The sequence below is a fragment of the Lacerta agilis genome, chromosome 14, assembly GCF_009819535.1.
Source record: "Lacerta agilis isolate rLacAgi1 chromosome 14, rLacAgi1.pri, whole genome shotgun sequence".
Taxonomy (NCBI): Eukaryota; Metazoa; Chordata; class Lepidosauria; order Squamata; family Lacertidae; genus Lacerta; species Lacerta agilis.
This window is the reverse complement of record NC_046325.1, coordinates 30,351,043-30,366,365: the sequence shown is the minus strand read 5'-3', so window position 1 is coordinate 30,366,365 and position 15,323 is coordinate 30,351,043. Positions and strand designations below refer to the sequence as shown.

At 46.1% G+C, this 15,323-nt stretch overlaps 1 protein-coding gene across 2 annotated transcripts in view; it reads left to right on the top strand.

Annotated features, from left to right (window-relative positions):
- ARHGAP23 (Rho GTPase activating protein 23) overlaps positions 1 to 15,323 on the top strand; it is a 168,192-nt gene that overhangs the window by 95,552 nt on the left and 57,317 nt on the right. For both annotated transcript variants that reach the window (XM_033170556.1, XM_033170558.1), the window contains one exon: positions 6,390 to 6,569. In XM_033170556.1, coding sequence (XP_033026447.1) covers positions 6,390 to 6,569 — 180 coding nt within the window. The remainder of the gene's footprint in view (positions 1 to 6,389; positions 6,570 to 15,323) is intronic.

The window sequence follows — 15,323 nt, the reverse complement described above, 5'->3', positions numbered from 1 at the left end:
TTTCAGATAGCTTGGACGTAAGCCGCCATCATGCTGTGCGTTTCCCTTCCTTGTGTCGTTGGTGGCAAGGATGAGCAAATACACAGCAGGACAACAATGTGACATCATGGGTTGTGTTATAACAGACGTTAAGAGGAAGAAGGGGGGAAAGAGGCAATCATTCCATGCTCATTCTTTAGGGGAGGAGACATAACCTTAGGGCTGGCCACCTGGTGCCCTTAGGTAGCTGGTGTTGCCTCAGTGCCCTGTCAGGACTCACCGCTGACTCCTGCCCTGGGCCATCTCTTAGTTCTCATGCCCCAGCGCAGTACTCTTTGAGTAGCGCCTGGTAGCTGAATCTAGCTCCCATGTTGAAATCCACATGATGCCCTTGGTGTAGCGTTGCTCAGGGGGATTGTGGGGAATTAAAATGGCAGCCCTGAGCTACTTGGAACTGCTCACAGTTCTGCTGGCTGACACCACTTGCCAGCCGAGCCTGCCCGTCAACTGAGAAGGGGTCCCACCAGATTGCTCTTAGTCCAGGTGTCTCCCAAACCTAAAGCTGGCCTTGCATTTGTAGAGCACATGCTTCTCTTGCAGAAGCTCCCGATTCAATCCTCAATATCTCTGACTTGAAATGTAGAAGAGGTGCCACCAGTCAGAATAGACAGTTGGGCAAATAGATGGGCAAATAATCTGACATGATATAAAAGCATGTACCGTGTTTGTACGTTGGTATAGTTCAGCCTTCGCCAACCTGATGCCCACCATAAACCATATGTTTTGGGTGTCGATCCCGTTCAGCTTTCACCAACCTGGTGTCCATCAGATGCCTTGGCCTGTAACTTGCATCAACCTGACTATCCTGGTTGGGGCTGATGTGAATTGTCATCCAGAACATCTGGAGGCCACCAGGTTGGTGAATGCTGGTAGCTCCATCTTTACACTGTGCTTCATTGTAGGACTGAGCTATAACATTATGCTGCCATTATGCTACAATTACTTACTTACACACACACACACACACACACACACACACTCACACAAAGAGAGCATCAGTGCCCAGAGAGAAAAGAGGCGAGGGAAGGCTTGTCAATATCCCATCTCTTTGTCACATGGAAGTGTTGATCCCAGCTTTCAGAGGGGCCTGGGGCGCCTGGCGCTGGTATGATACCGAGGGAGATTAGTCTGTGAATAAGAGGCACCCTCATTAGCATCCTGATCCAAATGGGAGGGCAGCTTTGTGACAGAAAGATAAGAATTGTGCACCGGTGGACCGTGAAGGGCCCCCGAGGAGAGTCGGGAGCAGATAGGCTTTGTGTCCCTGGATAAAACGGCTGGTATCTTCATTAACTCTGAGGTGCCTGCGGAGGCTGTCTGGAGGCAAGGTGGCTGGAAGGGGCGGAGGGGATTACGATGTCTCCCCCACCTGATCTGCCTTTCCACACTTGTTCGGAATATTCATCTTGGAGAGACACCCTCAGGGTGGTTTGAAAGTGGCTTTCATTCGGGGTGCGGATGGAGGCCGGGCGGCAGGAAAGGGGGCACCACTTCAAAGCCTTCATTTGGTGTTGCGCACCTGCTTAAGCAGAAGTAGGTAGCGCTAACGTTGCATTGCAGACTTTCGGTTCGGAGCAGCTTTCCGCACCCCACGTCCCTGAAACTGGGATCACATCAACCCTTTCCTTTAGTCTCTCCGTGTTGCCTTCTTCTCATACATACCCTCCACGACCTAACAAGCTGCTAGTCCTCCGTTTTAAATCCCTCTCCGCCCTGATTGTATCTCCTCCCTTGTTTTTCCTTGCACTTTGCTTCCTATTTTGTTGCATGATCCAAATTCACAAATTTTAAATGCTTGGGGGGGGGGGAGGGAAGTGTGTTCTTTGTGACAGTTGTGAATACACCTTGCATGAGACCAGGCCCGTCCGGCTCCAATGAAAGGCTAATCCAAGTTGACGGATCCCCTACTTCTTCTGGTGCCCCCTTTTCTGGTGCCCACATCTTAGCTGCTGTTTTGAAGGCTGCAGGAGGACATGTGAGGCCTTTGCCTTTCTGTTCAAGGGCACCTCTAACCTGAATCTGCCCACTGTGTGTGTCTGTGCCTGGTTGAGGATGTCAGTCTCATCTCCAGCTCTGCATTGCCTTGTTTACTGAAGTTGTGTCCATCCAGATACACCTGCTTGAATTACCGGGGGCGGGGGGTTGCACAGAGGGAGCCTGACCCCTTAACTTTCGTTAATTGCTCCCTTAGCTACTATTTTTAGAAAGCGGTGGGGGAGGGGATAATGATTTGTTTGAAATGGAATGTAGTCAGGAAAACGGGGGTTTGCAGATTTAACTATTTATTCACTTTAATTTGTGTATGGGTGCATGTGTATTCTGCTGCTGGATAGTGCAAACACTTTACAACAGCAATATTAAACTTCGACTTGATTGTGCAAAAATTAAAAAAAAAGCCACTAGAAGCAAATGTCAGTGGTGGCGGCAGGAGGGAGGAGCCTCACAATGGGATCTGGGGACCACATGGATTGTGTGCTGTTGAATTGAGAGTGGGGGAGAGAGTCCATATTCCTCTTGGTGAAATGGGGGCTCCACCTGTTAGATATGGTGCATTTATTGCAGATGTTGCACTGTAACTACTGCTTGTGTTATTTGGAGGAATAGTAATGGGCTGGCATCTCCCGTTAAAACATATTCAGCATATAAGTTTAGAAAAACGCTTAGCAGAGCCACAGTGCCAATCGTATTACACCAGTAATGCAGATTCTGGGGCCTTCCAGATGTTGTTGGGTTCCCCTCAGCCACACCCAGCATGGCTAGTGGTCAGGGATGATGGGAGTCGTAGTCCAGCAGTAACTGGAGGGACCACAGCTTCCCCATCCCAGCGATAGACAACATGGCACACTGATTGGAACAAGGCGGTTTCGCACACCCTCCAACATTCCTCAGAAAATAGGGACATTCTACTGATGTAGAACAGAATGTCCCCTTGTTATTTTTTGAGGGAGCATGGAGTGTGTGTGTGTGTGTGATGGACCAGGCAGATGTTGTTTAGTACAGAGGGGGGGGATCTCTCTTTGCCTAGTTATACCTTCTGCTGAGTGGAGGAAAGGAGCTGGAGGGAAAGGAGAACTCTGGGATTGTTTTGCTCTGCAGAAGCAGCAGCAAGAAGCCCCTGTGGCTAAGTAATTGCTAAGTGAAATTACATAATAAGTTTGCTTGTCTGCTGCTCTGCCTTTTGGCAGCTCTTAGAAACATCCCATTAACTCGAGTTTTACCTCCTCCTGCATTCAAGAAGGTAAATTCATGACTTTCCCTTCAGGGACATAAACACTATGAAAGAGAGAGACAGAGAGAGGAAAGCCAGTGTCATTGGTAGGCTGACAAATAGCCTCTTTAGATGTTTGTGGGGGACCCTGGATTTGTCCTTCCTTCCATTTCAGCTGCACACAGTCCCTGCTCTGCTCATGCTCATTACAAGGTTCTCCCTTTTCCATCTTCTAGTTTTAAACTGACATTCAATTTCCACCACTGAAGCTGCACCATTGGTCAACATTCTGCTGCTGACACCTTCTCAATCCATAGCTAGAACATATGTTCACAGAGCAGTACAATCCTGCTAGAGCTATCAGTCAGCTAACTGATCTTGCTTTTAATCACTTTATAATAAGATATTTCATTAATTGTAAACACAACTCTGTAGATTGCACAATTCTATGAGCACAAGAGTAGAAACTAAGGGCAGATTGGTGGAAAGATGTGATACACTTTAAAAATGATAGTAATGGGCTTTACTGGGGAAACTCAGCCAGATGGGCAGGGTACAAAGAATAAATTATTATTATTACAACTCATCTTCCCAAGAATTTCAGCTTTCGCTTTAAAGAAGAAGAAAGAAGCGAGTTTGTCGTCTTTAGGATTGTGAAGACAGGCTTGAGAGTTGCGTGTGGCAATTCTGAAAGCCAAAATTTGCATTCAACAGGATTTTCTAGGAATCAGTGCCTATGTTGTGCAGAATAAATTATGTTAAATACAAAAATCCATGCAAATATGAATAATTTTAGGATTTGGTCATGGTGGAGGAACACCGAGATTTGGTCTGTTGTCTCATTGCTGAAGGCAAGACAGCTAGCATCTGAGTAGCCAGTTAGGCATAGGTTGAGAGAATCTGTTCATTAGCTCTTGTGTGGAAGCTCTCCATGTGGAGGCCCAAAACAGCTTCATTAATACATGCCTTTAAGCCTTCTTGTACTATGTAAACCACTTTGAGGATTTTTTTGCTTTCAAGTGGTGGTGTCTGTCTATCTATCTATCTATCTATCATCTATCATCTCTCCATCTATCTATCATATATATCTTTCTATCTATCATCTATCTATCCTGATGCCACTGTTGATTGTTTTAGCCCTGATGACCTTCCAGCCACAAATGCATCATATCATAAAGCCTTGTTGTTCGTTCCTGTGTAGTTATTGCAAGCCCCAAAGCAATTGAAAGCCATCTGGTTTTGAGCTGGCGAGACGGAGAGGTGCATAATTCCCTTCTAAAGTATAGAGTGTCATGTTGCAAACCTTGGGCATCCCACAGGGGTTGACAGGAGGGAGATGGAGAGCCTTTAAGATTACACGTCGGACTTGGATATTACATTCCTCTGGGTTACCAATGGAATGTAGTTATAGGGGGGAGCTCCCATGTGGACTTGCTGTGTCAACGTCTTATGCGCTGGTGGTAGGGAGGCTCTTACAGTAAGAATTGGAAGTGTGGTTAACTCAAGGAGCTATAGCTTGCAAACAGTGTGAAATCCTTCTCCTTTTGCTTCTTGTCTCATGCTGAAACCTGTCTAAATTCAACCATGATGGAGCTCTTTTTCAAAGCACTCCCGTTTTTTAAGGGTTGTGCTGAGGTGCAGGTGTTGGAAAAAGTTCAAAATGCATTCCTTTCCTCACACACATACTCAAAGGTATTTTCTCCCTCCTTTTCCCTCTCCCATTCCACTTCCCCTTGATCAGTTAGGGCTTTGTTCCAGGGAAAATGGGGGAAGGAAGACCTCAGTGCAACTTCTTCTCTTTCCTCCCAACCTTCAAGAACGAAAACTGAAATGAATTTTGGGGCCGGTGTGTGTGTGTGTGTGTGTGGTGGAATAATGTGAAATGGTTGCTTACACGCCACACCTTTAAAGTGCCTTTGAAACACATTCTTTCTGGGTGCTGTAGTTTACCCCTCGCAGAATTACAATTCCCATCAGCCCTTAACAAGCGATAGCACCCAGAATTATTTGAGGGAGTAAATGTGCCTTGAATGTGCTTTAAAGATGTAGTATGTACAAATCATCTGCTGAATACAGAGGAGAAACCAATGAATAAAAACCGATCCCATGTTTATTTTCTGCTTTCAAGAAACTTCGGTGACCCCTGACTGGTTTCACCCTGAAAGAAAACCCAAGTCTTCAAACCCAGTTTTCAAGCGGAGCGTATAATCAAACATGGCTTTTCTCCCTTTCCATACACTTGCAAATACTCTTCAATCTGTTCTAGCATACTGGGGAGTCTACAACATTTTTTATCTCTGGCTCTTGCTCAGCAGTCACAGTGCCAGATGCTGGCCCCAGATGCTGTGGATCAAGCAAAGACAAGATGCTTGGCTTCTAGTACTTATACCAGACCTGGCAAATCCAGAGACTTCATATAGCTCGCCAATCAGAGACTGATGTTGCACATCCCTTCGTGCCTGAAGAGAGTTCTGGAGACACAGTGCATATTGTACCCAGTAACTGATTGTTCCTCGGCCAAACAATCAGTTTTAAGAGAGTTGTAGCTGGTGTGGTAGAGGCACACTTGTTTCTGCTCTGCTACCTTCTCTAGTCAAATACTTTCCATTGTGATTTTTGTCAGCAGCAATGCAAAGAAACATGTATCTGCCAGATGCTATATGTTGTTACTTATTTCATTTATATCCTTCCTTTGTCCAACATGACACACTTCAAAGACGATCATTTTCATTGGGAAAAAAATCATAAAACAGTGGGGTGTACTGTATCTATGAGAAGCATAATTCCTCTTATCATTACATTCTCAACACTTGGGGGAAAGTTGTAGTCTGTCTCCAGCTGAGATTTCTCAGCTTGAGAGCGGTCCAAGTCTGTTGACAAAGGGTGAAGCTTGCCTTCCATCAGGAAAGAGACACTGAAGCCCTCTGGGAAACTAAATGGTCTCCAGGGAATATCTAGGGCTATAGGCTTTTAAAGACTTCGGCAGTCTCTTTATCCTCATCCTCTTTGGAAAGGTCCTTCCAAGCACCTGGTTGGTGTGTGTGAGAAAGATTGGGGAGGGAGGGGGCTATTCATCCTGCTCCAAATTCCAGCTGAAACGTAATATTTTTCTTACCTGCCTCTTTTTATTGTTCATTGACAGCCAAAGCTGGGCCAGAGAGATGGTACGGCCACAAATGCTAATGCCCCCCCTGTGGAGTCCTTCCCCTGGGTGGGGCCGAAGACAGTGGTGCTGCACAAGAATTTGCAGGGGGGTTACGGCTTCACCCTCCGGCACTTCATCGTCTACCCCCCAGAATCGGCAGTTCATTCCAACGTGAAGGTAATGTCCATTCTGAGTTTGAAGACTGGGCAGGGTTCATTCCAGAGGTTTGTCTCATAATGATCCTGGGCATAGTCTGGAGGCACAATGTTCAGTACCCTTGCTGAAGCTAAGCTAGTCCAGGTCTGGTCACTAGCTGGATGGGAGACCGCAGGGAACTTCCATGTATGGTGCTGCCTGTGTGTATATGTATTCCTTGGTGATCACTCTTAGCCAAGTAAGATTATCTTCCATGAATGTGGTCTTAACAGTGTGTCCATGAGTGATTGTAGAGGCCAATTCTGGATCCACACATCCCTCCACAGTGGGGACAAAGGTTTCCAGGTGGGAGTTGATCACGGTGAGGTTTGCCAAACGTGCCTTCCTCTTAGCTTGTTTCTCTTTTTTGTCCTGAGTTTGTGCATCTTCAAAGTCCATGAAGTCTTTGGTAGAGGCTATTCTCCAATTGGAGTGCTTGCAGGCCAGTGTTTCCCGGTTGTTGGTGTTTATACAACATTTTTGTAAAGATTTGCCCTGAGAGCATCTTTCGTTGTTCAACGTGTTCCAAAACATCTGGGCATCCCCAGGTAGGGCAAGGCTGTGCTAGCTGATGCATAGTAACATGAAGTGTAAATTTGTCTGACATTTCATTAAGAACATAGACCTTACACCAAGTGAAGACCATTGCTCCACCTAGCCCAATCTTGTCTACATTGACTGGCAGCAGTTCCCCAAGGTTTCATGGAATCATAAAATTGTAGAGTTGGAAGGGACCACAATGGTCATCCAACCACCTGCAACACAGAAATGTTTTGCCCAATGTGGGGCTCAAACCCACGACCCTGAGATTTAAGAGTCTCATGCTCTACTGACTGAGCTATCCCTTCACCACAAAGAAGTGTTTCCCAGCTCTAAGTGGACATGCTGAGGATTGAACCTGAGAACTTTTACATGCAAAAGCGCATGCTCAGCCACTGACCACTAGCCCTTCCCAGCATTACTGGGTCTGTTTTAATTTTTGATGAGCCGACTGGATGTGGTGGTTTCATCCTTTGTTTTTACACTTTGATCCTCTTTGACCCGCACAACTTTGCTGAGCTCTTTTTTGATTTATACTTTGGCTCCGTGGCTGCACATTCCACAAGTTTGCTACAAACTGCCCAAAGCAAATTCAGCCGCTAACAAATTTAACAGCTTTTAAAATTATTACCTATCAGCCTCTAGGGCATCTTCCTTTCCTGATCCTTCTTTTTTCAAAAATTTACTTTTGTTGAGTTCTCTGTTTTCCTTTAAAAGCTATTCCATCTCATATCTAATCTCTTGCAGGTGATCTCTTAAGAGTCTGATGTGCATAAGTAAAGCTCACTTCTACTCTCCCTGAGTGTCCAGAGGCTTTCCTTTTCTCAAACACAGAAAAGGTTGGGTTTGGAATCCTGCAGAATTTGCTGCCCTGAGATGGCATTCTTCATTGACCCAAATCCCCCGGTTGCCCTGCCCTAAGCAATAGATAATGCAGCTAGCTGTGTGGCCTTTCCCTTTTGAATCTGATGGGCCTGCCGCCCAGTTTTAAAGAGGCGCCAGTATTTAATGGGCCAGTAGGTGTCCCAACATGGGGTAAATACTTGATACCCATTACAATATCAAGGAAGCTGCTGGGCCGACCTCCATCTTTGGAGGTTGGAACTGACATCCCTTCCTCCCCATGCACATTCCCAACACACACCCCGAGTGCAGTTCCAAATTCCTGGGAGCTATTTGCTGACGTCCCATTCCATTCTGATGAAATGTCTGGCATGGAAGCACTGTCGCTGCAAGAGAAAGCCACCTTTCCGGCCCTCGCAGACCAGAGACCTCACCCTCCCTTTTTTTTCCTTTTGTCATTTCAGAAAGGGAAAATGGGTTCTTTGCCAGATAAGTTCAAAGGCACAGAAGGGTTGGCGGGAGGAGATGGGATGGGGGTATGTATTAAACTGCTCCCTGTCTGTCCCCACTTGTTTTTTTTTTTGGTGTTGTTTTTTGCAGTGTCAGCTTCATCTGTATAAAGGGTGACTGTTGTGTTTCATGGTTCGGACAAAAGGCTGCCCCCACTCCCTCCCCCTCCCAAAGTTGGCTCTGTTCATTTCCCTCTGCTGGTCCCTCCCTCTCTTTCTCTCCACCCCACAACCAAGATCATGCGTTAGGGATCATTGTTGCTACGACACTTATCCTGAAACTTTAAGATACTCAATAAGTGGCCCTTATTGGTCCTTGTTCGGGACTGTAGTAAGGTACTGCTCAAGATCAGAGCCACAAAGGGAGACAGTGTCTGGGATGCAGAGACAGATAGGCTTACCGTCCAAGCTCCAGGTAGTGGCCTAGTCTGAACAGGGACTCCATGAGGGCAGAACAGCAAAGCAGCTGAAGGTGTTGAAGGTATCTTGGATGGATCTGGTGTCAAGTCAGGAGGGTTAGCAAGGCTAGGCGGGTGTTGGAGCTGAAGTAAGGTGGTATAGGGAGGGTGGAGCAAAGCAAGCTATCTTAAACCATGTTGGACCATTGCTCCATTTTAGCTCAGTATTGTCTGCACTGACAGGCAGCAGCTCTCTAGGGTTCCAGGCAGGTGTCTATCCCAGCCCTATCTGGAGATGCCAGGGACTGAACTTGGGAGCTTTTAGTCGTAGAATTGTATAGTTGGAAGGGACCCAGAAGGCCTCTATTCCAACCCCATGAAGTGCAGTAATTGCAGCTGAAACTTGGGTGCCTTGGTAGAATGATGGTATGAAAAAGGAATTAAATAAATGTGCTTGATCACTGAGTTGTGGCAGCTTCAGGAGCAGCCTGGGATGGAGCTGGTAGAATGGCAGGAGCAGGCTGCTGTCAAAAGAGAAGGCAGAGTCCCTAGAAACATCTTTTTGGTTTGCTATCGCTCCTTGAGCGAATTATAGAAGCCACAGAGTGCATATGTGAACTGGGACCACAACTTCTGGTTGGCCTTGGTAGTCAGACAAAATTTGTGGTCAGTATCAGCCTCGCCTCTTCTCTGGTTTTGGAGAAGGGGTGGGGCCTTCTATTTGACTTCATGACAAGCTTTGGAGATACTGAGACACAGCAGTGCATTTCCAATGCAGAACGTGGCTGGAGGCTTGATTGACCCTGGACTTGCCCTGGACTTTTGAAGGCTCTTCCTGCTGTTTCCAAGTTCTTCCAAAACTTAAGTCTGAAATAATTGGTCTGCCACTGGCAATCTGGCAAGTATATTTGTGGGCTCCTGATAGGGATTTATGAGAAAATTTCCAGCTTTTGTTTTCATGTCAAAAATAGTTCAAGGAATTCAAAATATTTCTTCAGAAGCATTGTGTGCAGATACTCACTTTATAAAAAAAAGTCGGGTCTCATTTCATCATTTCCCGTGGCAGCCGCTTCTCTCACACATTTGTTTTTCTCTTGATGGCTGTTTCTTTCTTTCTTTCTTTCTTTCTTTCTTTCTTTCTTTCTTTCTTTCTTTCTTTCTTTCTTTCTTTACTTCCTAGCTGCATCATGCAGGTTATCCCAACCAATCAGGGATCCTGCAGTGAAATGTGTGACACCCCCATGTTACACAGCCAATCATATTTGGCCTAGGAATGAGGTTACCAAGCACAAGTGAAGTCAATTGGGAACTGAAGTCAAGAATGGGCAATGTAAACGAATTGGTGGAATTTTTGCAGAATGTTGAAAAATTGTCCAGAAAAGGAGACGGTGGAGGGTGGATTTCCCCCCCCAACTGCCGAAAATATTTGTGAAAAGCTGCGAATAGTTTCAGCATAGTGCTGATCTTTTCTTCTTCCCAAACCGAACTCTAACCCTTTAAATCTTTTGTTAGTGTTTTATAGAGTGTCATCAGTATATATGGTGCTTAGCAGAATAGCAGGCAAAGAAACATATTCCACGGAGATTATAATGCCATATAACTCCAGAATGAGAAGACAACGTAAGGAGGGAGGGAGGGACGCCAAAGATAATGTGAGATGAATGTAAGCAAATGCAGTTTACGTGTACTTTGGCTTTGTTCATTGTGTTAAAAATGCATATTTGGCACCACGATCCCACTTTTCTCTGTGTGGTAAAGTAAGCAAAGCAAAAGCTCAAAACCCCATAGGGGAATTTCAGCAACCTACTTGGGACATCCTCATCTCCAGGGCAAGGAGAAGAAGCTTTGGCAGGGTGGGGCGCCAGGTCCGGGGGCTGGGTTTCGATGGAGGTGACTCACTGGGGAGGGAGCAGGGAACCATGTATTCCATGCCAGGGATTCTTTGGCAACTGTTGGCAGATGACTTCATTGCCTCCTAGTGCCCCAAGGGGAGTTAGGCACTGCAGGTAACCTCCTGCGTGCAGAGGGAGGATGCAAATTAACCTATACAAATTTTTGGAAAGTGGAATATGGCACTCTCAGAAGGCACTTTGAGCCAGAAAGGGAGTCATTGCCAGAGTGCAAACGTATGGGCTGAAGATATGGAAGGAGGCCGAACAGGAGGAAGACAGATCAGCTGCAGTTCCTGGTGATTCAGAGCCGGGGCTGGGTGGAGACCAAGTGACAGCTGGTTTGGGTATCCGGGGGATCTGGGACAAAGACTTGAGGCAGGGCGGGAGGGAGGGAAGTTCAAGCACAAGGCCAGGTGGGTTATTCCTCAAATGGAGGCCTGACCCTGACCTGGAAGTTTTTAGCATCAGAAAGGTCATTTGTGTCCGTTCAGGGGAGTTTGGGGGTAAAGTCAGCCAGATAAGGAAGAACGAAGCTCTATGCTGGCAAAAGCCAGCCCTGGAAGCACCTAGCTGCTTGAGCAAAGTGTGATAGTTCAAAACATCTTCCATTCCAACTTTTGGATTGAAAGACGGCAAAAGGTGGAAGTCTGTGGTCTGAAATTTGGGGGCTCTTATTTATTTGGTTTTATCAGAGATGTCACTTTGACGTGCATATTTCACCCGCAGCAGCTCATGATTTTAAAGAGTTCAGTGGAAGTTCCCCCCCCCCATCTCTTTTTTATAAGGATATATTCTGGATACACCAGTGGAGGCTGGTGCCCATCAGGAATGGTAGGGTGGAAGATAGGAAGAGCAACAGTAGGTGCCCTCTCCTGGCTGGAGAGCAGCAAACAGAACATATTTGGAACTCTGTTACCCAGGCTCTTCAACAGCAGCCACTGCTCTGCACTAGGTTCCAGCCTTAAAGACACAACCACTGTCACTAGCCCTGTCTGCCGCTGCCCTTGTTTGGCGAGTGCAAGCTTTGAAAAAGGGAAGGGAGGATTGATGAGTAGGGCTGATGGGGGGGGGAGAGCTTCCTTAATATTATGCCCCTGGCAGAATTCTCAAAGTGGAAAACCCTCCAGACATTTCTTAAAAGTTACCCGAGAGCTTGTAAAAACTGGGCTCATTTCCTTAAGATCTGGATGGCACACACAATGTAATTCTGATGTCCTTATAACCATCTGTGCCATCTCAAGAAATCCTCACAACTCATGTGCCCTAAGTAGAAAGGAAGTTTGCAGGACAAACAGCCCCCAATAATTCTTGCGAGCGAGTCAAACCGCAGTCTGAAGGGGAAAGATAATATGCTCCTTGGAACCTCCGCCGAGCACCATCGGGGTGGGTTCTCTGCATGTTCCTACTGAGCCTAGAAGAGTTGTCCAACCCCCCACCCCCACCCCATGCTGCAAGCTAGCCTCTGTCTCACTGGGAACAGTCAGTAGCTTCATACGTAGCTATATTTAGTGCCTTAATTATTATCCAGGGCCTCTGTGTGCATGGGGTTGTGTGTGAGTGCATTCTGGCTGGAGGGACTGTCCTTGAGATTTTGCCTTCGCCATGGCGTGATGCGAGTTGACAAGACCTAATGCTCAGAGGAGGAGAGGAATGAGTTAGGATTGCAGGAGGGTGTTTTTGTTCCAGTCCTGTGTGACAGACAAGGGGACGCTGTGACATCAGGCCCTGGGGAGAGGCCCTTCCTTGTTCTTCTCTCTCGGAGGTGGTTCTGCTGCAGCTCCAGAGATGGACATTCACACCCATGAACAAGAACGAATATATAATTCAGAGTGCTGTGGGAGTCCCTGTTAGGATGAAGGTTAAACTGCATGTGTAAGGAAAGTTAGCAAGCTGCTACTTGGCCCCCCACTCAGTGGAAGCTGGTCCACCAGGTCAATTGGAGGCACTTCCCCACCAGCCCCAGTCTGTTCTCAGTGAGTCAGCAACCTGGCTACTTAAAACCACTCCAAGGTCTGGCCCTACCTTCCAGATTTTTCCTCCTTTGTCACAATGTTGCCCTTGTGCAACTCACAAGGAAGGAGGATGAAACTAGAACTGGTGCCTGCCATTGGCTCTGGCGCCACCTACTGTTAGGCTCCCACCCTATCAGTCCAATGAGATGGGAGGCTGAGTTCCATCCTGCCTGGGAATGCAGCAGTGTGGCTCCTTAACTTACGTCTTCACTATAATAGGCAGGGGAGAGCTTTCTCTTGTATTTCCTTTGCCAAAATATGTTATAGTGAATGATAATGATAATAATAATAATAATAATAATAATAATAATAATAATAATAATAATATATTATTTGTACCCTGCCCATCTGGCTGGGTCTCCCCAGCCACTCTGGGCAGCTTCCAACAAATATAAAACCCAAATTCTACATTGTACAGAACTGACCTGTTGAGATGATATCTGCAGAAGGGTCTGCAGTGATAGGTTGGATATGTAAAGAGTGAGAGATCATTCAGAAACCTGGGCTTTTGGAGTAGTGGGGTTGTCTTCAACATCTCTCTTTCTCAGATATAAGTCTATGTTTATGTTCATATTTAAACTCTGTTAATTTTTTTTTAAACCCAGTTCTAATACTGAGTGTGGAGTATACATTCTCCAAAAAAAAAAAAAGTAAAAAGGAGTGCTAGGAGCAACCCCTTTTTCTTTTAAAAAGTTCACAGCTGTGGGCATCTTGGGGGCAGCATCCCTCAGCAAGAAATGCAGGGCACTGGGTTGATCAGCACAGAAGGGGCACTGCAAGGATTGTCAGTGGGGTGGGGAGACTTGGCCAACCTGGCCTGTGTCCTTTTGTCCTGAATACGGAAGTAAAGGGAGGTGGATTGCTGCTTCCTCCTGTAAGAGCTGTGACACGTCACCAGTGGCACAGCCAAGCCAAATGGTTGGAAAGGGCAGGCCTGCTTTGGCTGTGTGCCCCTTTGCAGGTCAGCTGGAAAGGAATGGGTCTGCTTCTTCACCCATCTTGCACTCATTTTGGGAAAGGACCTTACAGCAAAGAACAGAGACCTGCTTTCTTGAGAGTTCAATACTTACCCAGCACCATGCGTGACCATAAGAATCCAAACCCTCTGTCCAGAAAGGACTAAGTCTGCCTTAAAAATTAAACTATGCAAATGGATAAGTTGCTTGTAGCCATGCTTCTTCTTATTCTACTTCCTATTGTTCTTGTTGTTATTTAAAAGCTGTATGTGCATTTGCAAAACTGGGTTCATACTGATGATTGGTGGTTCGGAGAGGAGGTCAAGCGAGTTGTGGGGAGGCAGATTTTCATCCCCACCCCTAGACAAGAGGTGTTTGTGGGGTCCCCACCCCCAGGACATAGCATGTGCTTGCAGTGGTTAGCTATTGTATTTCAGGGCTGCTTTGCATTATATGTAATTTTATGCTTAGCATAACTGATACTATCTTAAAAGCAAAGCTGGCCAATGTTTACATATGGGATAGAAAATTACAGGAGATATTTGGAGGTGGGATATGTATGGCATGGTGTTATAAAGCAACAGGACGAAGAAGACCTGCTAACATGAGAATCTTGCCAGGGTAGCTATGGTTCAACATTGTGGGGAAAGGGGCTAAACCTAAGGTGCAATCCATCGAAAGCAATTTTGTTTACAGGAGAGAAAGCCGCCTAACCAATGTGGCTTGGAAGTGCTTAACTGTGGCTAGATTGTGACCTTTGCTGTTTGAACTTTTAAAGTTGAGATAACAGAGTATTGCAGAATCTTCATGAGAGCCTAGTGGGCGTAGTGGTTAGAGGGTTGGACTTGGATTTGGGAGACCAGAATTCAGATCCCCACACAGCCATGAAGCTCACTGTTGGGCCAGTGACTGTCTCTCAACCGTCCTAACCTACCTCACAGGGTTGTTGTGAGGGCAAAATGGAAAGGGGGGCAAACAGTATACAACTCCTTGAGGTCCTTGGAGGAAAGGTGGGAGATCAGTGTGGTAGTAGTAGTAGTAGTAGTAGTAATATGCAGGAAGGCTTAAGGTTCAGCCCCCTGCAGCTCCAGTTAAAAGGCTCTCCAGTAGCAGAGCTTGAAATGATTCCTGCATGAGATCTATGAAAACTATTGCCTGTCAAGAATGGAGAGTGCTGGGGTAAGATAGATCAATGGCCTGACTCAGTATAAAGTATACCTTACTCATTTAGGCACTTATGAATAGAAGGAATATGTAAAGTAACAGTTCCAAAACTAGCCTTCAGTTGTAACTGCAGATGCAGTTATAGCCTAGTCATATAGAGCCACAGGTTGCACACCACTTGCGTGGACAACACTGAGCTAGATGAACCAACGGTCTAGCTATAAGGCAGCTTCCTTTCCCATCAGATAAACCATCAGAACAAAGCAATACTTCAGTAGCTACACTCAAGGCTGCTGGGTGCCTATATTTTGAAGAGAAGAAAAAACCCAGCCATGTCGCAGTCAATGAACTGAAGCATTTAGTGACTTGAAAAATCAGAAGAGACCTTTTCAGATAGGTGGGTTAATAACAAAGAAACAGTA